We start from the raw sequence: 22,507 nt of genomic DNA on the forward strand, positions 1-22,507 counted from the left end.
AAACAGGCATTTTCCACAGTGCATTAATATATGCTAATATATACTAAAGGGTGAACAATGTCACAGCAGTGTGTAGATGAAATAATACTGAGAAAAAAGAATACAAGAGATTCTCAGTGTGCTCACACTGATTACAAACATAGAAAGATTAACATGTGAGATATCATGATGTGAAAAGAATGCGGAAGTGAATTTACTAGCTATTTGGTAATCTGTTATCAGATACTTCAGGTCTTTGTAAATTCGCAAGTCATTTTTAACAATTGTATTCTAGTTACACAAATACCAACGTTAATGTAGAGCATTCCAAAACATTAGTTTTGCTTAACACTGAAAAATGCAAACTGTGTGTGCACGCACACGTGCAGTCTCTGGTTTACAAACGGGCTGTTTCCTAAAAATTTATGTTGGTTGTTGGTAAACACTAAAGTTTAAATGACGGAAGTTAGAATCTCAAGTGAATCCCCCCAAACCATATTTAAAACCCACAATGTAGCTGAATTGGTAGCCTGATCACCACCATCCAAAAAAGAGTTAGAGATTTTCCCTTCTTCTTTGGTATACTTTTGGACTTTGGAACAAATTCTGAACAAGCAAAGGAAATCCCCTTCACATTCCCCGCTCTGCTTTTCTCCCTCACATCCTCCTGAATTCCTCTGGAGCCCAAACTAGTTCACCTTATCTCACATCATCCTACAGGATGCCTTGTGTCACACAGGATTTATCTCCCAATCAAGATGCCTACTTATTTCATGCAGCAGCTGGTCTCGCCTAGTTTGGGCGAGAAGAGCAGTCTAACTCAATTATAACACAATGTGTATCAGCGAACACCTGTTACCCTTCCCACAGCTGTCTGCGAGAGATGTTTGGGGCTTAGAAGACCTAAAGAACAGACATAACCTCAGGCAGTTGTAGAGTGAGGGAGAAGAGCTGTAGGGTGAGGGGAAAGGGGGGGATATTTGCCCTACAGACTGCCACAGCCCACCATTCCTACATGCAATCTATGCTTTGGCCAAATCCAGTTGTTTGCAGTGTCCCAAATTTGGCATATTCTCTTTGCTTTGCCATTCTCTCACCGGAACACATGTTCCTTAAATCTCTGCTTGTCCTTCAGGCTTTGGCTCAAGCATCCCCCTTCTGGAATCCCTTCTTATCTATTCCACACCGAAGCGAGCACCTCTCCCATGTGTTGCCAACAGCATGCTGGGAGATGTCTACCAAAACACTATTTCGCCATACTGTTCCCTCCTCAGCTGTCCGTGGTATGTGTCTGTTCTATTTGCTATTGCCTCCCCAGCAACTAGCACGAGGCCTTGTCCTTAATAGGTAGATAAACGCTAAAAAATGCTTTATTAAAGTGATGTGGTTTGCATACACAATTTTTCTTTTATTGTAAGTCTTACTTATCCAGTGTTGTTGCCTCTGATGTTCTATATTCAGCCTCTAGGTTTCTCCGTTGGCATCAAAGAGCAATCACTAAGATTCCGTCTCCACAGACAGTCACGTCTAGTGTACATCCTTCAGTCAGTCGGTCAGCTCCTGGCTACCCAGCAGGCATCTGCCTCGGGTCAGACCACGGGCTTCTGGAAGACAGTGCCTACCCCTGAACTATGGATGCTGGAGTGGCTGACCAAGGCCAGCTCCAGCACTAAGACACAGGGGGACCCCCCTAAAGTGAGGGGTACAGACAGCTATCTGCAATGACTCAGGAAAGCAAGACCACCTTCTGGGCAGGGAAAGTTCAGGACCTTTTCACCCGGTATTGACTTCAGAAAATCCAAACTCACAAGGGGGTTATTTGACACCAATAACTATTACAGTGAGAACTATCACAGAAGAGCAGCGCCCAGGGCGCGGTGCGGGTCGAGCACGCAGTGAAGCCCTCTTTACCTCCGCCTTCAGAACGTGCATCAGGTTGCCCTTTTCCATGTACTCCATCACCAGGGAGTAGTTCCCTTCTTCTATGATGACGCCCAGCAGCTTCACCACCCGATTATGCCTCAGCCTGTGCATCATCTTGCCCTCCTCAAGGAGGGACTCGTTGTACCTGCGGGACAGAAAGGTGCTGTCAAGATGGGCAGAGTTCGCACCCTCATCCCTTGTGCCCCCAAGAAATGCAGGACACGCCTCCAACGCATCACATGCTGGTGTTGATGCCTGTGCGTGCCCTGATCTCTTCCAGGCCCAGACAGTGGGCGTCCACAGGTAGAGGAATTTCTCAGTCCTTCCCAGTGATGGGTAGTGAGTGTTCAAGAAACATCAGAGCAAAGAACGAATGAATGTGAAGCATGTGGAGAGCCACAAGGAGAGGCAGCCTGAACAGATGGCATAAGAGAAAATGCAGCCTCTCTTGGTAACGAGACTCTGGAAAGAAAAGAGGTAAGTGAAACAAATCTACCAACTGCTTTAAAGAGAGGGCTTCTGGAACTTCTAATTAATGGCCTACCTTTTTTTTTTTTCCTATAGGTAGGGCTGGTCCCCTCCAAAACGTTGTAGCAAGTACAGGAGTCTATCTCCTTCCCTTTCTCTAATTCCTTCTCTTTGCTTCTCTTCCACTGTCTGTTAGCTGGGAGCTTTTTGCTAACCAGCCTCAGAATCCCCATTTAGCAGTACAGGGATAATAATAACCAGCTCTCAGCGTAATTGGATGAAAAGTGTGCCCACTGACACACCGCGGTCTGTCTCCTTCTAATGCCTGGGCCATGTTTATTCACTGCCCTGCCCTGCATCTCCACAGTAATTCTTCCCATGGCCAGCCTGTAATCTGGCCCAACCACCTCTGCTCCTGACTCACTCAGTGCGCTTGGGTCCTGTGTACACCTTTTTCAGTATTACGAGTCCATGGCATCTGTGTAAACACAGAGACACCTTTCCGAAACCCCCGCTGTCCAGGTACTCCTTCTCCAATAAGTCACTAGTTTTCATCTTAATGTCATCCAAGGACATGGTTGGTTTCCTTGTGAATCCTGAGAATGTTCAGAAATGCACCACTTTTTCCCACTCAGAGCTGTGCCCTGTGAAACAAAACAAAACAAAAACAAGAAGGCATCTCAATGCAAAGAGTCATTATCCAAAAAACATGCAAAGTTCTACCATGTGCTTAGTGTGCCTTAATTTTTTTTTTTGAGGAGACATTGTAAGATGAACTGTTCGTCATATTTTCAAGAATCACAGAAAACCACAAGTTTTATTCCTTTAAGCTTCCATTTCTGGCAACATGGAGAAACAGAAAAATTTTAAAACGTCCCTACTGCAAAAGACCTATCTGTATAGGATAGCATAACACAAACATCATTCAGATGCACAGATAGGCCCAAGAGAAAGGAGAATTAACTCTATGACTAAAAAAAGATCAGGCCCTGGGCCTAGGGCAGTGGCCCACATGGGGGCTGCTTTGGACTGAATGTTTGTCATTTGTTCATTTGTTGAAGCTCTAACTCCACTGTGATAGTATTAGGAGGTGGAGTCTTTGGGAGACAATTGGGTCATGAAAGTGAAAGCTTCACAAGTGAGATCAGGGTCCTTATAAAAGATATAAGAGCACGCTCTCTCTCTCTCTCTCTCTCTCTCTCTGCCCCCACTATGTGAGGATACAAGAAGTGGACAGTCCTCTGCAAACCAGGAAGCATGCTCTCACCAGACACTGAATCTACTGGTACCTTGATATTGGACTTCCAGCCTCCAGAAATGTGGAAAACAAATGTCCATTGTTTAAGCCCCCCAGTCAATAACTTGTGATAACCTGTGATATGTGTCAATAACTTGCTGAACTAAGACAGTGGCCCTGTTGTGCAAGGCCAATCTTGACATCCAAAGGTCAAGGTCTAAAATGCAGCCAGGGACAGGAGACGAGATCATGGCATGCAAGAAAAGAGGATTGAAACAGAGATCTTCCCCGCCCCCCCCCCCCCCCCCCCCCCCCCCCCCCCCGCGAACACAGCACTCATCAATGAAAGGACGGACAGGGGAAAAGCTAGTCCACTAGCAGAGGCAATTGCTTGTCTTAGATAGGACATGGGGTGTAAAAAAAAGTCTCAAAGTGAATTAATAAACTTGGGCCTGTCTTCTAATAGATTTGGGCTTTGAATTTCTATTCCTCCTATGGCTGAAATTGCCCAAACGAAGAACTTTAAAAAAAGAAAGTGGCTACGGGCTCATGATATCACTGAATTAAGGGTAAAGCAAACAAACACCCTCAGGGAAGACCAGACAGAATTCCCACAAATAAATTCTAACTTAACATCAGCTCCTGTTCCAAAATTATAAAGCACAAAGTTCAAACGAGCCAAATCCAGCAGATACAAGAACAGTCTCAGGCACTAAAGAATTTCAGAGTATTGAATACTCTTAGAAAATAATAGGTTTTAGGTAATTATGAACATAAAGAATGAATTTGAAGAATATGAAAGAGCAATGCATTATCTAAAAAGAATAGAAAGGTATAAAAACAATGAGGATTTGGAGAATTTGTACATAAGTGCTATGAAGTCTACACTGTATACGATCCCAAAACAGATCTGTTTGCTTCTCGTTCTTCCCTTCTCCCATTCATTTTCCCCAAACTAAACTGAAGCATAAAAACCCATGGGGGACCCTAATGAGATACCATTACGCACCTACCAGAATATTAAAAAGGCTGACACCACCAAATACTGGGGAAGATAAGAAACAACTGGAATTCTCATACATTGTGAGTGGGAATATAAAGTGGTACAACCACTTTGAGAAAAGGTCTGGAGGTTTCTTATAAAACGAAACATACACCTCAACTATGGCTAAGCAATTCTAATCCCAAAAGAAATGAAAACATATGTCCCCAAAGACTTCTGTGTTGTTCGTTGCAGCTTTATTCAGGATAGCCCCAAACTGGAAACAGTGATGCATCAATAGGAGAATGGATTAAAAAAAAAAAAAAAAAAGATCGTATATTTGTACAATGGGTTACTACCCAGCAAAAAAAGCAATGAACTACCGATATGCACAACAACATCGATGAATCACAAAAGATGCTAAATAAAAGGAGCCTAGTACAAAAGAATACATACTGTACAACTCCACCTATGTTAAGCTCTTGAACAAAGTAATCTGTGTTGGCAAAGGAGCACTTTTCCAGAACAGATAGCCCAAGGACAGGGTGAGGACTGCATGGTTTGGAGCAGGAGGAAACTTTCCGGTGTGATAGTACTACTCTCCCATCTCGGTGGGGGTTAGGGTTACACAGGCATAAGCATTTGTTAATACTCAGTAAATGTACTGTAGGCAAATCTGGCATCAAAAGAAAAATTGGGGGATGCCTGGGTGGCTCAGTCTGTTAAGCGTCTGACTTCAGCTTAGGTCATGATCCCAGGATTCTGGCACCGAGCCACGCATCAGGCTCCTTACTCAGCGGGGAGTCTGCTTGTCCCTCTGCCTGCTGCTCTCCCTGCCTGTCCTCTCTCTCTTGCTCTCTGACAAATAAATAAATAAAATCTTTAAAAAAGAAAAAAAGAAAGAAAAAGAAAAATTTGTAAACATACTGAACTCTAGTTAGTGGTATGCATACTGAAAATATTTCGTAGGAAGATACGGTATTGATATCTGCAATTTACTTTGCAGACAGACTTGTGGATAAAGAGTGTGGTAAACAGATATTCTGTAATAAAGCAGACCGAATAAAATAATATTGATGGTGGGCACATAAAAGTTACTGTAAAATTTTTTAAAATTTGTTTCTACATTTCTATGTTTATTTACTAATTTCCCCCATATATTCCTCACCCAGTTCCTAATTGTACATATGTCAAAACTAAAATACCAACATTGTACATTACTACTAACGAAACACCCTACTTGATTCTGATATTACCCATTTTTTTTTTACAAATGCCCTTTTTCTGTTCTAGGATCTGACCCAGAATACTACATTGCTTTTTGTAGCTCATGATTTTTTAATTTTTTAAAACCTTTTGACTCCCTTCCCCCATTTCTCCCAGCCCCTGCCTCTGGCAACTCCCAATCTGTTCTCTGGATCTATGAACTTTTTTTTTTTTTTTAAAGATTCTACATATTAAAAAAAAAAAGATTCTATATATAAGTGAGATCATATACAGTATTTATCTTTCTGACATTTCACTTAGCATAATGCCCTCAAGGTTCATCCATGTTGTCAAATGACAAGATTTTCTTCTTTTTTACTGCTGAATTTATATATATATATACACACATCTTCTTTATATATTCATATATTGGTGGACTTTTAAGCTATTTCCATATCTTGGCTATTGTAATTGATGCTGCCATGAACTTAAGAGTGCATATGTCTCTTTGAGTAAGTGTTTTTGTTTTCTTTGAGTAAATATTTTTTGAGAAAGTTTCATACTGTTCCATACTTCATACTGTTTCCATAGTGGCTAAAACAATTCACATTCTCACAGTGTACAAAGGTTCCCTTTCTCCACATCCTTGCCAACACTGGTTATCTTGTCTGTACAATAACAGCAGTTCTAAGAGGTGTGAGGTGGTATCTCATTGTGGTTTTGATTTGCATTTCCCTGATGATGAGTGATGCTGGGCATCTTTTTATGTGTCTGTTGGCCATCTGGATGTCTTCTTTGGGAAAATGTCTATTCGGATCTTCTGCTCATTTTTTAGTTGAATCTTTTTTTTTTTTTTTTTGCTATGAAGTTGTATGAGTTCTTTATATATTGTGGATATTAACCTCTTAACAGATATGTGATTTGTAAATATTTTCTCCCATTCAGTAGGTTGCCTTTTAATTTTGTTGATGGTGTCCTTTGCTGTGAAGAAGCTTTGTCATTTGATGTAGTCCCACTTGTTTATTTTTCCTTTTGTTGCTTTTATTTTTGGTGTCAGATTCCAAAAATCATTGCCAACACCTATGTCAAGGAGCTTATTGCCTATGGTTTCTTCTAGAATTTTTCTGGTTTTAGATGATACATTTAAGTCCCTAATCCATTTTGAGTTCATTTTTTTGTATGGTGCAAGATAGTAGTCTAGTTTCATTCTTTTGTATGTGGCTGTCCAATTTTCCCAACATGATTTCTTGAAGAGATTGTCTTTTTCCCATTGTATATTTTTGGCCTATTTGTCATATATTAATTGACCACACAAGTGAGTTTATTTCTGGGCTCTCTATTCTGTTCCACGGATCTAATGTTCTCCTTTTATGCCAACAGCACACTATTTTAATTACTATAGCATTGTAATAAAGTCTGAAATCAGAGCGTGTGATGCCTCCAGCTTTGTTCTTCTTTCTCAAGATTGCTTTGCTGATTCAGGGTCTTCTGTGGTTCTATATATATTTTAGGACTGTCTGTTCTATTTCTGTGAAAAATGCCATTGGAATGTTAATAGGGATTGCTTTAAATCTGTATATTGCTTTAGGTAGTGTGGACATTTTAACATATTAATTCTTCCAATCCACGAGCATGGAATATCTCTCTACTTATTTGTGCCTTCTTCAATTTCTTTCCTTAATATCTTGTAGTTTTCATTACACAAATCTTTCACCTCCTCGGTTACATTTATTCCTAGGCACTTTCTTTTCCTTTGATGCATTTGTAAACATAACTATTTTCTTAATTTCTCTTTGGTAGTTCATTATTAGTGTACAGAAACTCAACAGATTTTTGTATATTGATTTTATATCCTATTATCAAAAATCACTTATTCTAATAGTTTTTTGATGGAATCTTCATGGTTTCCTATATATATTATCAAATCTCCTGCAAATAGTGACAGCTTTGCTTTTTTCTTTCTAATTTTGATGCCTTTTATTTCTTTTCCTTGCCTAATTGTTGTGGCTATGACTTCCAATATTATGGGGTTTTTTGGACATTTTTTTTTCAAAGATTTTATTTATTTATTTGACAGAGAGAGAGAGAGAGAGAGAGAGAGAGAACACAAGTAGGGGAAGCAGCAGGCAGAGGGATAGGGAGAAGCAAACTTCCCGCTGAGCAGGGAGCCCGATGTGGGCCTTGACCCCAGGACCTGAGCTAAGGCAGGTACTTAACTGACTGAAACACCTAGGTACCTGACTTCCAATATTATGTTGAATAAAAGTGGGAAGAGTGGGCATCCTTGTCCTGTTCATTATCTTAGAGAAAAGCCTTTTAATTTTTCACTACTGAGTGTGATGTTAATTGTGGTTATAAAATCTTTTTAACTTCTCACTTCAAAATTTTTCATAATAAAGTACTAGGAAGCAGGAAGTTTAAAAAAGAAAGTAATTGAGGGATTTCTGAAAATGTCTGGTAGTCTTGTGTAGTGGCCTTTGGCACTCTGGCTCAGGTTACCACCTGCACCGTGTACAAAGGCTGTGGGCAGACCATGTCACTCCAGCAAAGCTCACATATCAGCAAAGTACTCAACCCTATGGACCATCTTTCTGTAACATGAGACATTGCCAAACAAGAGGAATCGGCCTCTGGAAAGAAGCATATCTATGTATGGGGTAGACAGGGGGTGGGGGAGGCTACCCAGATAAAGGCATGGAGGATGAGATGCAAAGGGCAGTGATGGCTCTGAGGCAGGCACTGATGGAGAGGTAACAGAGCCGTATTACTATGGAAAGAACACAGGCCTTTCTTTTGTGAGTATGAACTGTAGCTCTGTAATGTATTAGGCCATGACTTGTGTAACTTCAAAAGCCTCAATTTCCTCATTTCCGAAAGGAAAACAGATTTGTTCCTTGCTTAAAGGTTCTGGATATGTTTGGACCAGCTGCCCTCACTTATCCACATTTCTCCCATTTCAATGGACTTTGAGAATGCCAGTGTGCTGCTTGGATCCTCTGCTCAGCAGTTCTCTACTGATTCATCTTTGTGAGAATGGTAAGGGGGGGTGGGGAGATGGTATAATTTGTTCCACTCTCCCCTACAATCCTCTAAAGGCACATTCTTCTCCAGGCTCATCCTGCTCATCTTTCAGATCTCAATGAAGTGTCATTTCCTCAAGGAAGCCATCCTAGGTCTTCCCATCAGACATTCTCAGAGCACCCTTAACTTTTCCTTTAAACAGTTAAGATAGCTGTAATTTGAGAATTACTTCTAATTAATTACACAGGAGTCAGGAAACTACCTTGTATACTGTCTGTATTGCCTAGGGAAAAAAAAAAAAAAAAAAAACCCGGACATATGGCAGGTTTTGTCCTAAGCACTGATCGGGAGCAGGACAAGCATGCCTATTGTAGCCACTTGTATTCAATGTAATGTTGGAAGTCATAGCCACAGCAATTAGGCAAGAAAAAGAAATAAAAGGCATCAAAATTAGAAAGAACAAAAGCAAAGCTGTCACTATTTGCAGAAGACATGATATTATATATAGGAAACCATGAAGATTCTGTATGTCCTAATCGATCATTAAATGGGTATTTTTTTAAAAAAAGAAACACTTAATTGTCCAAAAATAAAGGATAGGGAAAATTAATTACATGACACTCATAAAATGGAATATCATATAACCATTCAAAATTATAGGTAAAAATAAAAAATATATTTACAGGTAGATGGCACATATACATATACACATACACACAGGGGGGAAAAAAGACACCAAAATGTTAGCAAGGATTATATTTGGATAGTAGGAAGATTCTTACTTCTTCTGTACACTTCTACCTTTTCCAAATTTCTTACAATAAAGATTAATTACATTTATAATTTTATAATAAAACTTATTTCTTTAAAGGCAATAATTACTTCACTCAGTATTTCTTTAGTCAAATCAGAGACTAGGAGACAGATTATTTACAATAATGGTCCTGGCAACATTACACACAATGGCAAAAACATGTAAAACAATTCACATACACAGAAGAGAGGATAAGTTATAGCCTATCCATACTCTGAAATACATATTGCAGTTTTCAAAAATACTGTCGTATATGACCTTTTAAAAAAAGGCCCAGAGAGTAAAGAAACAGGAAGGAATTAAACTGAAATATGCCATCTGAGTATAAGATTTCAACTTTTTTGAGGAGTTCTACTTGCTCACTCTCCTTCAGCCAAGATCTTGTCTCCTGGAATCTGCCAGGACCAACTAGGATTTGCAGTGCCTCCTGCCAGCATGATGGATCTCAGGGCAAGGAGGCCTCCTGCTAATTCCATTGTACTTTGTGAAGTTGGCTCCTGACCCAAATCTGTTCTCCTCTTAGTCTTGCAGTTTGCTGGTTTAGCCTGACTTCAATCTTACGCACCTCTTACATGGTTCCCAGTGATTTCTTTTGCTTTTACCGCTTTTGATCCTTTTCCCCCACCATGAACAATTCAACTTTTATAAGCACTGAATATCTTAGGAAGGTCTTGAGTGGTTTAGATACCCAACAGTCTCAAAAACACTGAATGTAGGCAGGTAAAAAAACCACCTTATAAAGCCATGTTACAGAGTAATTAACAAAAGCACACTGCCCTCTTATATCATCTTATGTTAACTAATTTCAACTAATAATGTAATCATGCCCATTTTAATGAAATTTCTTAATTTTTTTTCATAAATGGATGTTAATTCAGTGACTCAAGAAAGCAAATTTTGTCCACTGAAATTCATTCACAATTTCAAAAAATTTCACAAATTTCTAAAATGTCTTCTAAGGCAGATAGTCTATATATCAAAATACTCACATCTATATTCAATTTTGTTTGTCAATTATACCTCAATAAAACTGGGGTAAATACAAATAAATAATACCAAGAACAATTGGCAGAATTATTTCCTGATACTAAGAGGTAAGATGGTAGTTACTATAAGACAGAAAACAGGAGATAGTGAATGAGAAGAGAGAGGCACAAAAGGTTTGGGAATACTGGCAATGTTCTTTTCTTAACCCGGGTCATGTTCACTTTGTGATACTTCATAGAGCTGTACAATTATGAAATGTGCATTTCACACTGATTGTTATACTTTAAAAGTTTTAAAAAGACTTTAAAAATATTCATACTTACCTTTCAGTGATAGAAGACTATTTCTCAATTTTTCAATGATGATCATATATCAAGAATTAGAAAATGTCAGTGGCCTACCTATCACTGCCTTCCTTTCCCCTGCTAACAGGACTCTGATTTTACTCAAGTATCCAACGTGGAATTCTCGAAGATTCTTTGGTTTTAATGGCTTGATGCAGATAAACAAGAGCTGTGAGTAAGGAAGAACCAAAAGAAGAGTAAAGGACAGGACTAGAAGAGTTCAACCAGGTATTATCATATATGTTAGCATATTATGACCCCATGAAGTAAGTTTTTTTTTTTTTATCATCCCAATTCGGAAATAAAGAAACTAAAATCTGAAGAGTTAAATGATTCACCTAAAGTACCAGATCCTGGCACTGAACCTTTGTTTCTTCATTCAAACTTCCGCAATCAATTTGCCCACACATACATCTTCTCTAGATAGCGGAACTATAATCTTTGTTAAAATCCCATTCAAAGACTTAATCTCATTACCTTGCTCACCTGTATTAAATGAATATGCTACAGTCAGAAACATGGGGAATGCATAGGCCAAATTTTTAAAACATAACAAAATATGTGGTTCAAAATCAGTATTTTACAGGCAAATGCAGTCGATCATTTTTCCAGAATAAAATATCCAACCAAAGTATGGGAACCTATATATATATTTTTTTTCAAGTCCCAGATAATATTGATGGTATTAACATATTATTAATTAAAAAGCACCAAATAGTAATTTGCCATTTTGGAAACTGATATTTTAGGAATAATATTCATTCTTAAAAGTGCAACATATTGGGGAGCCTGGGTGACTAAATTGGTTGGGAGCCTGACTCTTGACTTTGGCTCAGGTCATGATCTCAGGGTTGTGAGAATGAGTCCTGCATGGGGCTCCAGTAGGCAGCGGAGCCTGCTTAAGATTCTCTCTTTTGCTCTGCTCCTTCCGCCCCTCTAAAAAAGTGCAACATATCTCTGCTGCTCAATATAGTGCAGAGGAAAATGAAAATTAAAGTAAATCATCACTACTGTTTTATTAGTAATAATTAAAATGATACACCCTAAATTTTATTTGGTTTTTTTTTAAGATTTTATTCATTTATTTGAGAGCAATCGCACATTAGTGGGGGGAGGGAGAAGCCTACTCACCGATGAACAAGGAGCCCAGTGCGGGACTCAGTCTTAGGACTCTGGGATCGTGATAAGAGCCCAAAGCAGAGACTCAGCCAACTGAGCCACTCAGGTACTCCATACACCCTAAAGTTTTTAAACAAACTTAGTCTTCACTTTTCTGTGTTTAGAAGAGCAGCAGTTTTCTCCATTTTTTAAAAGATTTTATTTATTTATTTGACAGAGAGAGACACAGCGGGAGAGGGAACGCAAGACGGGGGAGTGGGAGAGGGAGAAGCAGGCTCGATTTTGGGCTCCATCCCAGGAATCTGGGATCATAACCTGAGCTGAAAGCAGATGCCTAGGGACTGAGCCACCCAGGCACCACATTTTTAACTGACTACAATTTCCTCCTTCCTCTGCCATCTACTTGGTGTTTACAAAATGCAGATCAACTACTAAGTCACTCTATGTTCCAAAGGTTACTTGCGCCTTGATTTCTTCAGGTGTAATCAAGGGAAGACTTAACAGTGGTCTAAAGACCCAAGGACTTCTGAAAAAAGTTGGTTGACTGTAACAGACTCGAGCTTTGCCAAGACACACAACAGCTCAGGGCAAGGAGGAGCCAAATGATCAGCAAGAGACGAAGAAATAACCGCCCCCCCCCACCCCTGGAGTTTTGTCAGATGCTTAGGAAAGGAGGATGTAGCTTAACCTCTTCAAACTCTAACGAGATTCTGCAGTACTTAGTAAGAGCAAACGCCACTCACTACCTGAGAGGTCTTTAGGGTTATGACATTCATCCCTTTTGTCGTTGTGGCAGTGGATCCCTCTTTCTCATTTGCCAGCTCACATCTAAGATTATGCGGAAATGCTTTGCAAAATGCTTTTTCTCTGCGATTCCCGTGCGCGACCCCAAGGGCAAGAGTAAAAGCCCTTTCAAAGGCTTGGTACGTCATCCTATTACGAGGAGAGCGTGTGCCACCGTATCTTAATGATACTGTAATAAAAACCCATCACCGCTACGAAACAACGATAGCAACAACCCAACGCCACACCGTTCTCCTGGCCCGAGGCCAGGTCGGCGCCCTCGGACGGAGTTAACACCTGGTGGGAGAGAAAGGAGCGCAGCTGGGCTTTTGACAGTTCTGCAGCTCACTCAGGGAAATTCCACGCGTAGAGCCGGCTGCCCTACTTCCGGGAATACCGACGCCTTTCCCACAACTCAACTTCCCCCTCCGCCGCAAGCTCCGCCCACCAACCAAAAGGCCCAGTCAAGAGTGGACTTCCGGTGAACGCCGTCCCCGCCCACCGCCCGCCAGTCTAGTCAGGAAACCCCACCCCCGCCTGGAAGCTGGTCCCGGGCGAACCTGGCTGTGGCCGCCGCTTCCTCCGCGCAGACGCGCCCCGAGTTATTTACTTTCGTTTCCGCGGCAAACTTCCCGAGGCCTGGGTAAGGAAGGAAAGAAGCAGCGGTGGGAGGCTCCGGAATTACTCCGACGCCGCGACAGCCTCGCCGGGACAGGCAGGGGGTGGACGCCCGAGCCTGACACGGGGGTCGCCGGGAATGGAGCTCGTGGAGCCCGGGAAGGCCGAGCTGCAGAGCGGCCGCGCCCCTCTGCGCGCTCACCGCGCCCGGCTCCGTGGGCCCCGCCGGTCAGTGCGCGTCCGGCCGCGCGGCTCGGGCTCCCTGCTTGCACGGAACCGCGGGCTGGCGCACCTCGAGACGGGGGCCCGCCAAAACCGCCGCTCTCCGGGAGCTGTGGTCCGGTGTCCGCGCCCTCTGGGTGTCGAGTGAGGGCGCTGGGGCCGGCGGGAGGGCGTGGACTGCTCGCTCCGCCTCCGCGGGCTCCGCAATCGGGAAAGCGGAGGGCGCGCCTGCCCCGCGGCCAACCGTGCCTTGCACCCAGATTTTAAAATTCTCGGAGATGTCACCCAGAGTATCATGGCTTTACTTTGTTTTAGAGTCAGCCGGGAGGCCAAAAGGGGACATGTTACCTAATCATAGAAACCGCCGCCGCTGGGGAGAAGCAGCTTGGTTTAGGGGTACGCACTGGGCAGATGCCACCACTCCCCGCAACTCCCGCTCTGAGCTCTGCGCCTTATCAGCCCTACACCTTTAGGCAAATTACCATTTTCTTATCTCCCCTCATCCGTGAAGTGGGCATAATCGCGCTGTGGAGGAAGAAATGTGATACTTATCTTACAACCCTTTAGAATCGTGATTGGGAAGTCTCAAGCAAAATGGGAAGTGCCGTAGGATTATATTAGAAAGCAGGCCGTACATACATGATTACATATTGGAGAAAGAAAGGCACTTGACCCCTGAACATCAGGGGTTTGAACTGCACGGGAGCACTTGTAGGCGGATATTTTTGGGTAGATACAGTAGAGTACTCTAGATGTATTTTCCTCGTGATACTCTAAACATTTACATTTCTGTAGTTTATTGTTAGAATACAGTATATGATATATATAATATACATAGTATATAAATTATGTGTTAAATTGACTGTTAGTGTAAGGCTTCCAGTCAACAGTAGGCTATTAATAAAGCTTTTTGGGGAGTCAGTTTTATGCTAACTTTCAACTGTGTGGGTTCGGTTGGTGCCCCAACCCCTGTATTCAAGGGTCAAATGTATACTTCAAGAGAATAAGAAGCCACAAGCTGGAGAAAATATTTGCAAAAGACATCTGATAAAGGACTGTTATCCAAAATATACTAAAAATTCAACAATAAAGAAAGGAGCAACCCAATTAGAAAAAGGGCAAAAGATCTGAACAGACACCTCACCATACAAATGACAAACATGGGAAAAAGTGCTCAGCATTACAGGTCGTTAGGGAATTGCAGATTTGAAACAACAGTGTGATACCACTACATACCTATTAGAACGGCCAAAATCTGAAACACTGATGATACTTGTTGGTGAGGATGTGGCGCAACAGGAATTCTCATTCATTGTTGGTGCGTGTGCAGATTGGTACATCCACTTTGGAAGAGAGTTGGGCATTAAAAGCTGAAAATAATCTTACCATTCATATGGTCCAGAAACCACATGGCTTGGTATTTACCCAAATAAGTTGAAAGCTTATGTTTACACAAAAATCTGACATGAATGTTTATAGCACATTTATTTCTAATTGCCAAAACTTGAAAGCAACCAAGATGTTCTTCAGTAGGTGAATATGCAAAAACACTTGTCCATCCATGCAATGGAATATTATTCACTAAAAAAAAAAAAAAGCCATCAGGCCGTGAAAATGCATGGAAGAAGCTTAAATGTTTATTTCTAAGTGAAAGCTAATCTGAAAAAGGTACATAATAAATGATTCCAACTATATGACATTCTGGAGAAGACAAAAATACCGAGGCAGAAAAAATCAGGGGTTGTCAGGTTTGCAGGGAGGTGGAGCACAGGATTTTTAGGGCAGCAAAACTATTCTGTTTAATGCCATAATAGTGAATACATTATATATTGTCAAAATCCACAAAAGTACAAGAAAAAGTGAAACCAGATGTGAACTATGTATGGACTTTGCATGATAATGTGTCAGTGTTGGTTGATTGATTATTAACATACATGCCACACTGGTGCAGAATGTTGATGGCAGGGTAGTCTGTCTTTGCAGGTAGGGGAAGAAATAAAATATGCAGGAGCATTCTGCTCTTTCCACTCAATTTTTCTTTGAAAGTAAAACTATTAAAAAACTTGTTTATTTTTAAAATACCTATAAAAAAGATGAAGGTGGTACCTATTCATTCAACAAACATTTCTGACTAATGTATGCTAAGCAGGTACTAGATATAAGAATATCTGATGGTAGATAGAAGTGATCCAAAAAGGCATTCATCCACTCAATAAATTTGCAGAGCACCTTTTGTAAACACTAAAGACTCAGTTGTGAATAAATCAAAAATATCTACCCTTGTGGAGATTACATGCTAGTGGGGGAAATGAATGAGTGAGGAAACTGTGTGGTTCGTTAGTGGTTAGTGCTAAGAGAGAAAAAAGAGCACCAAAGTTGGATTGAAGATGTGCATGTATGTATGGAGAGTGGATTCACGGTATTAGATGGGTGGCCAAGTGCAAAGGTTATATTTGAGTAAATAACTAAAGGAAGTGAGGGAGGAAGCCATGAGGATATTTTGGGGGAAAGCAAGGACAGAGGCTCAGGATAGGAGCATGGCAAGGAGGTGCCTAAAAGGGAAGAAGATAAAAAGTAGTAATAGAGGATGAGGTCAGAAAAGGTAGGTAGGGAGCAGGGGAGACTATGTGAGGCTCTGTAAATGATTTAAAGAAGTTTGCCTTTTACTCTGAATTATGGAGACATTGAAGGGTTTTGTGTGGAAAAAATCATGGTCCAAATTATAATGGGATCATTTTGGATGCTAAGTTGAAAATACAGTAAAAGGAACAAGAACAGGGGATGCCTGGTTGGTTTAGTTGGTTAAAACCTCTGAGTCTTTTTTTTTTTTAGATTTGTTTATTTTAGAGCAAGAGCATGTGGGGTGGGGAGGCTTAATCTCCCAAGTTTCCCCAAGAGTCAGAAGCTTAACCATATGAGCCATTTAGGTACCCCAGGAGTCTGACTCTTGATTTCAGCTCAGGTCATTGTCTCAGAGTTGTGAGATCAAGGCCTGCATCAGGCTCCATGCTCAGTGCGGAGTTTTCTCGAGATTCTGTCTTCCCTCTGCCCCTCCCCCTCCTTGCTTACTTCTTCTCTTTTTCAAATAAGTAAATAAAATCTTTTTAAAAAATAAAATGAACAAGCATAAAGTAGAAAGACAAGTTTGAAGGTCATTACAGTAATGTTGACAGGATAAGGATGGCTTGAAGAGAGTGATAGCAATGGAGATAGTAAGGAATTGTCAGATTCTAGATAAAATATGAAGGTGGAAGTCATGATTAGCTTGGAGATCAGGAACAGGGTGTGAGAAATGAAGAGGAAACCAGAAGTTTTCTGTCCTGAGTGTAATTGGAAAGACAGAGTTGCTGATGGAGAAGAGAGAGTAGTGACAACAGCATTTTGGTGGACATATCAGAAACTCTGAGCTTGTTAAAGTTTGAGATGTCTATTAAATGCCCAGGTGGAGATGCCAAGTAGGCATATAGATATGTGAGTATGAAGTCAGGGAAGAAGTCCAGGTAGGAAATAGAAATTAGAATGTTACCAACACATGGATGGTATCTAAAACTAAAAGACAAGATCTTCCAGGAAGGGAGTGTTGATAGAAAAGAAGAGAGGTCTGAGGAATGAGCCCTGAGCTCCTACAATGTTTAGAGGTCGAGATGAAGAGGAGCCACTAGGAAAGTGGCGGAAACCTAGGTCAGGGGAGCATCCTTAAGAGAGTGATCAATTGTGCCAATTGCTGCAAAGAAGTCAAGTAAGATGTGGCCTGAGAATTCACCATTGGATTTGATAACATGGAAATGGTCAATGACTACACTAATGTAAACTTCAGTGGTGTGGTGGGAGCAAAAGCAAGTTTGGAGTACATTCAAGGAAAAGTTGGAGGAGATGGAGAGAAAAATGAGACACAGTGAATATAATTAGGTCTTTGAAGGAATTTTTCAGAAAATGGAATGAAATTGATAGGTGAGTCCCTTAGAGAGGCAATTGTTCCATAAAAATGGAAATGTTATCTGGTAAGGGTAATGACAGAGGTATGTGTCAGGTTCTATGGCAACCGGAAGAGTTCCACTTGAGATGATAATTTTATTTTAGAGCAAAAGAATCAGGAAAAATTTTACAAAGGAAGTCACATTTAGGTTGAATCTTAAAATATGAGTATTCTGGTCTCCACAGAACTGGTCTCCAAAGAACTTCCTATTCTGGTCTTCACAGAACATTCAGAATGATTCCTTTGCCATTGAAAACAATAATGGAAATGGACAAAATATATGAAATGACTTAAGGCATTAGAGAGCTAATTTCCTTGCTTTTTCTCTGGGGTTATATCTAATTCTATGCATGGGATAATAGAACCTAAGCAGAAAGTAGCAGTCTCACTGAGGACATGAGTTTGGAACTTGAAGAGCAAAATCTCAGGAGGGAGCTATAAAGAAGTGACCCCAAAATTATCCACTGATATTACACTCCAGTGGTTGGCTGATGACTAAACTATACATATGTAGGGTCAGACTCCAAGAAACCCAGCAGGCAAGACCAGACCAGACCAGAGGCTAAAAGCTGAACAGGATTTTCAGCAGCTTCATAGTGCTAGGGACATAAAGGTTAAAGTTCAAGTCCTGCCAAGCTGAATGAGCCTCGGAAAACACCCCAGGCTTTCTATTAATATCTCATAGAAGGGACAGGCCCTAAGAGTCAGAACCATGCTTGCCTTAGCCTGCTCTGAATGCTAAAACAGAATACTATAGACTGGGTAGTTAAAACAGTACACATTTATTTTCTCATTGTTTCAGGGGTTGGAAGTCTGAGATCAGGATGCCAGCATGGTTAATTTCTGGTAAAGATCTCTCTTCCTGCCTTGTTAGTGGCCACCATCTTGCTGTGTGTTTGTATGACCTCTCCTTTGTGCACTTGTGGAGAGAAAGCAAGTTATGTGGTGTCTCTTCTTAAAAAGGCACTCATCCCAACATGAAGTTTCCTTCCTCATGAACTCATCTAAACCTAATTACCTACCAAAGTCCCCATCTCTAAATACTGTCACATTGGGGGTTAAGCCTTCAATATATGAATTTGGGGCAGGGGTCATACAATTCAGTCTACAGCAATTCCCTTGAAATAAGAACATGACCCAAAAATAAAGTCAGAATTGAAATAATCCAGCTCTAACAAAGTGCAGCTTTAACCCACCTAAACAGGACTATGGTAATTTGCTGGTAAACTATGTGCTTGCCAGAGGAAACAACACTTTTGAAGGTAGACAACACTATTCCATACTTCTACACTTTTTCATAATATCTGGTATCCAATAAAAAGTTATGAAACATGCTTAAAAGTAATAGAACTTAAAAAAAACATGTTTTAAAGGAAAACATACAAGAGAAAGAAATAACCACTTGTGATTCAGATATTGAATAATCAGAAAGGAATTTAAAATAGTTATGATGAGGGGCACCTGGGTGGCTTAGTTGGTTACGTGTCTGCCTTTGGCTCAGATCATGATCCCAGGGTCCTGGGATTGAGCTCACATGCGACTCCCTGCTGGGGGGTACCTGCTTCTCCCTTACCCTCTGCCTGCCGCTCTCCCTGATTATGTGCTCTGTCTAAAATAAAAAAATCTTTTTTTTTTAAAAGATTATTTATTTGTTTATTTATTTGACAGAGAGATCACAAGTAGGCAGAGAGAGAGGGGGAAGCAGGCTCCCTGCTGAGCAGAGAGCCTGATGTGGGGCTCGATCCGGAGCCGAAGGCAGAGGCTTAACCCACTGAGCCACCCAGGCGCCCCCCTCTCTCTCTCAATCTTAAAAAAAAATCAAATGGATGGGATTGATAACAGATAAAAGGATTAGGGAAGTGGAAGATAAGGCAATTAAAAAATATCCAGAGTGAAGAACATACAGGAAGAGAAATGGAAATAGGGGGGGAAAGCACAAGAGATATATGGAATATGAAAATGTCAAATATTTATGCTATTGAAATACCAGAGAGAGAAAGAGAATGAGATAGAAGAAATACATGAAAAATTACTGACCAAAAATCTTTCAAATTTAATCGTCAAGCATTAAACAACACGTTCAAAGAGCATTGTAAACCCATACAGGATAAATACAAAGAAAACCACACCTAGACAGAAAAGCCAGTTGGAAATTAAAAAAGAAAAAAAAGAAAATCCTAAAAATAGCTGGAGGAAAAGACATACTATACTACATTTAAGACAGTAACAGCAATACAGATTGCTGATTTTTCAGTGGAAACTGTAGCCAATGAATTGTCCTCTTTGATGTGCTGATAGGAAAAAAATATTTACATTCCTACCTAAAATTCTGTAGTAGCTAAAATATCATTCAAAAATGAAAGAAAACACATTTCAGACAACTAGAGCATAAAGGGTTTATTGCCAGAGAGCTGCATTACAATAAATACTAAAGGAATTTCTATAGGCTGGAGGAAAATCATCTCAGAGCACAGAATGACAGGAAGTAAAAAAGCATACTGGAAAGGGTAAATATATGTGGATAAGTATAAATAAATATTGAATCTTTAAAACAATTATGTGATGAAGATTTGTTGGCTTTAAAACCTATGTAGAAATGAAATATATGATAACTAGTACAGGAGGGTTAGAGTTGAGAAAATAGAATTAAACTGTTTTCAGTTTTGGGCGCCTGGGTGGCTCAGTTAGTTAGGCGACTGCATTCGGCCCAGGTCATGATCCTGGAGTCCTGGGATCAAGTCCCACATCAGGCTCCGTGCTTGACAGGGAGTCTGCTTCTCCCTCTGACCCTCCCCCATCTCATGCTCTCTCTCTCATTCTCTCTCTCAAGTAAATAAATAAATAAAATCTTTGAAAAAAAACTTTTTAGTTTCTGGCATTGTTTGTGAAGTGGTAAAAATACTAATTTCTGAAAGACATACCCCAAAATCAATAGTTAATTCCTAAAAGATTAATATAAGAATGCATAAATAAAAAGCTGATATGGTGGAAATACAATAATATAAAACTTTTGAGTAATCCAAAATGAGACAAAGGATGAGAAATAAAGGAATAAAGACAGATGGAACAAATAGATGGCAAATAACAATGTGGTAGACTTATATTCAATTATGTTAATAATAGTGTACACTCCAATTAAAGGACAGTGTAATGTGAAGAAAAATACAAAACTCAACTATACATTGTTTAAAAGAGCCACATTTTAAATATATGGACAGAAAGTCTGAAAGTAGAATAATAGAAAAGTTATATAGTGTAACCACCAACTAAAAAAGGGTGGTATAACTATTCCAATACCAGGCAGAACAGAATTTAAAGGAAGAGATGTTGCATAACAATAAAATAGTCAATTTGGTGGGAATATATCACAATTCTAAATTTGTATGTGTCTAATAACAAAAAGATACTAACATAACAAAAATAAGAAATAGACCTACAATAATAGTTGAATATTTTAACAAACTTCTGTCAGTAATGGCTAGAAAAGACAGACCCAAAAAATCAGTAAAGATACAGAAATACTTGAATAAATAAAACAAACTGACCCAATTGACATATATAGAAGACTAAATTCAACAACTGCAAAATATTCATTCTTTTGAGTACATGTGAAACATTTACCAAAACAGATAATATTCTGCACAATAAAGCAAGTCTCAACAAGTTTCTAAGGACTGAAATCGTATACAGTATGTTCGCTGGCTACAATAAAATTAAACTAGATAGCAATAACAGAAAGAGAACTAGAAAGTCCCCAAATACTCAGAGGCATCACATTTCTAAATACCTAATGGAGCAAGAAAATATTAAAATAATTAGAGGGATGCCTGGGTGGCTCAGTCATGTAAGTGTCTGCCTTCAACTCAGGTCACTATCCCAGGGTCCTGGGATTGAGTCTGGCATTGGGCTTCTTGCTCAGCTTCTCCCTCTGTCTGCCACTCCCCCTGCCTCTGTGCTTGCTCTCGCTCTCTCTCTCTCTAACAAAAAAGTAAATAAATCTTTTAAAAAAATTAGAGAATGTTTTGAACTAAATAATATGTACTACATTCATGTGTGTATGTGATGAAGACAAATCAGTGCTTAAAGGGGTATTTTGGCTTCTAAATGCATGCATTATAAAATAAGAGAGGTTGAAAATCAATTATTTGAGTTTTCATTTCAAAAATCTGAAAAATAGAATAGCAAATTAAACTTTAAAAAAAATTTTTTTTAATTTTTACATTTTTTTATTAACATTATAATGTATTACTAGCCCCAGGGGTACAGGTCTGTGAAACACCAGGTTTACACATTTCACAGCACTCACCATAGCATATACCTTCCCCAGTGTCCATAACCCAACCACCCTCTCCCTAACCCCCCTACTCCAGCAACCCTCAGTTTGTATTGTGAGATTAAGAGTCTCTTACAGTTTTTCTCCCTCCCGATCCCATCTTGTTTCATTTATTCCCTTCCTACCCACCAAACCCTCCACGTTGCCTCTCAACTTCCTCATATCAGGGAGATCATGTGATAATTCTTTCTCTGATTGATTTATTTTGCTAAGCATAATACCCTGTAGTTCCATCCATGTTGTTGCAAATGGCAGGATTTAATTTCTTTTGATGGCTGCATAGTATTCCAGTGTGTGGTGTGTGTGTGTGTGTGTGTGTGTGTGTGTGTGTGTGTGTGTGTGTATCACATCTTTATCCATTCATCTGTTGATGGACATCTAGGTTCTTTCCATACTTTGGCTATTGCGGACATTGCTGCTATAAACATTTGGGTGCACATGCCCCTTTAGATCACTACATTTGTATCTTTACAGTAAATACCCAGTACCGTGATT

General features: G+C 40.1%; 1 protein-coding gene across 6 annotated transcripts in view; it reads right to left on the bottom strand.

Moving 5' to 3' along the window:
• The window catches only part of RIPK1 (receptor interacting serine/threonine kinase 1), a 40,139-nt gene extending 26,285 nt beyond the window's left edge, over positions 1 to 13,854 (bottom strand). Inside the window, exons 1-4 of one of the 6 annotated variants that reach the window (XM_047734964.1) lie at positions 13,774 to 13,854; positions 13,424 to 13,502; positions 2,795 to 3,014; positions 1,891 to 2,047 (exon numbers count right to left, since the gene is read on the bottom strand). In XM_047734964.1, coding sequence (XP_047590920.1) covers positions 1,891 to 2,047; positions 2,795 to 2,946 — 309 coding nt within the window. In that variant the 5' untranslated portion in view covers positions 2,947 to 3,014; positions 13,424 to 13,502; positions 13,774 to 13,854. Of the gene's footprint in view, positions 1 to 1,890; positions 2,048 to 2,794; positions 3,015 to 10,940; positions 10,963 to 11,018; positions 11,131 to 13,423; positions 13,612 to 13,773 lie in introns of those variants that run through there. The other 5 variants (XM_047734968.1, XM_047734970.1, XM_047734969.1 and 2 more) reach the window with 5 other exon arrangements.
• Positions 13,855 to 22,507: the final 8,653 nt, after the last annotated feature.

Source organism: Lutra lutra, chromosome 6 (assembly GCF_902655055.1).
Source record: "Lutra lutra chromosome 6, mLutLut1.2, whole genome shotgun sequence".
Taxonomy (NCBI): domain Eukaryota; kingdom Metazoa; phylum Chordata; class Mammalia; order Carnivora; family Mustelidae; genus Lutra; species Lutra lutra.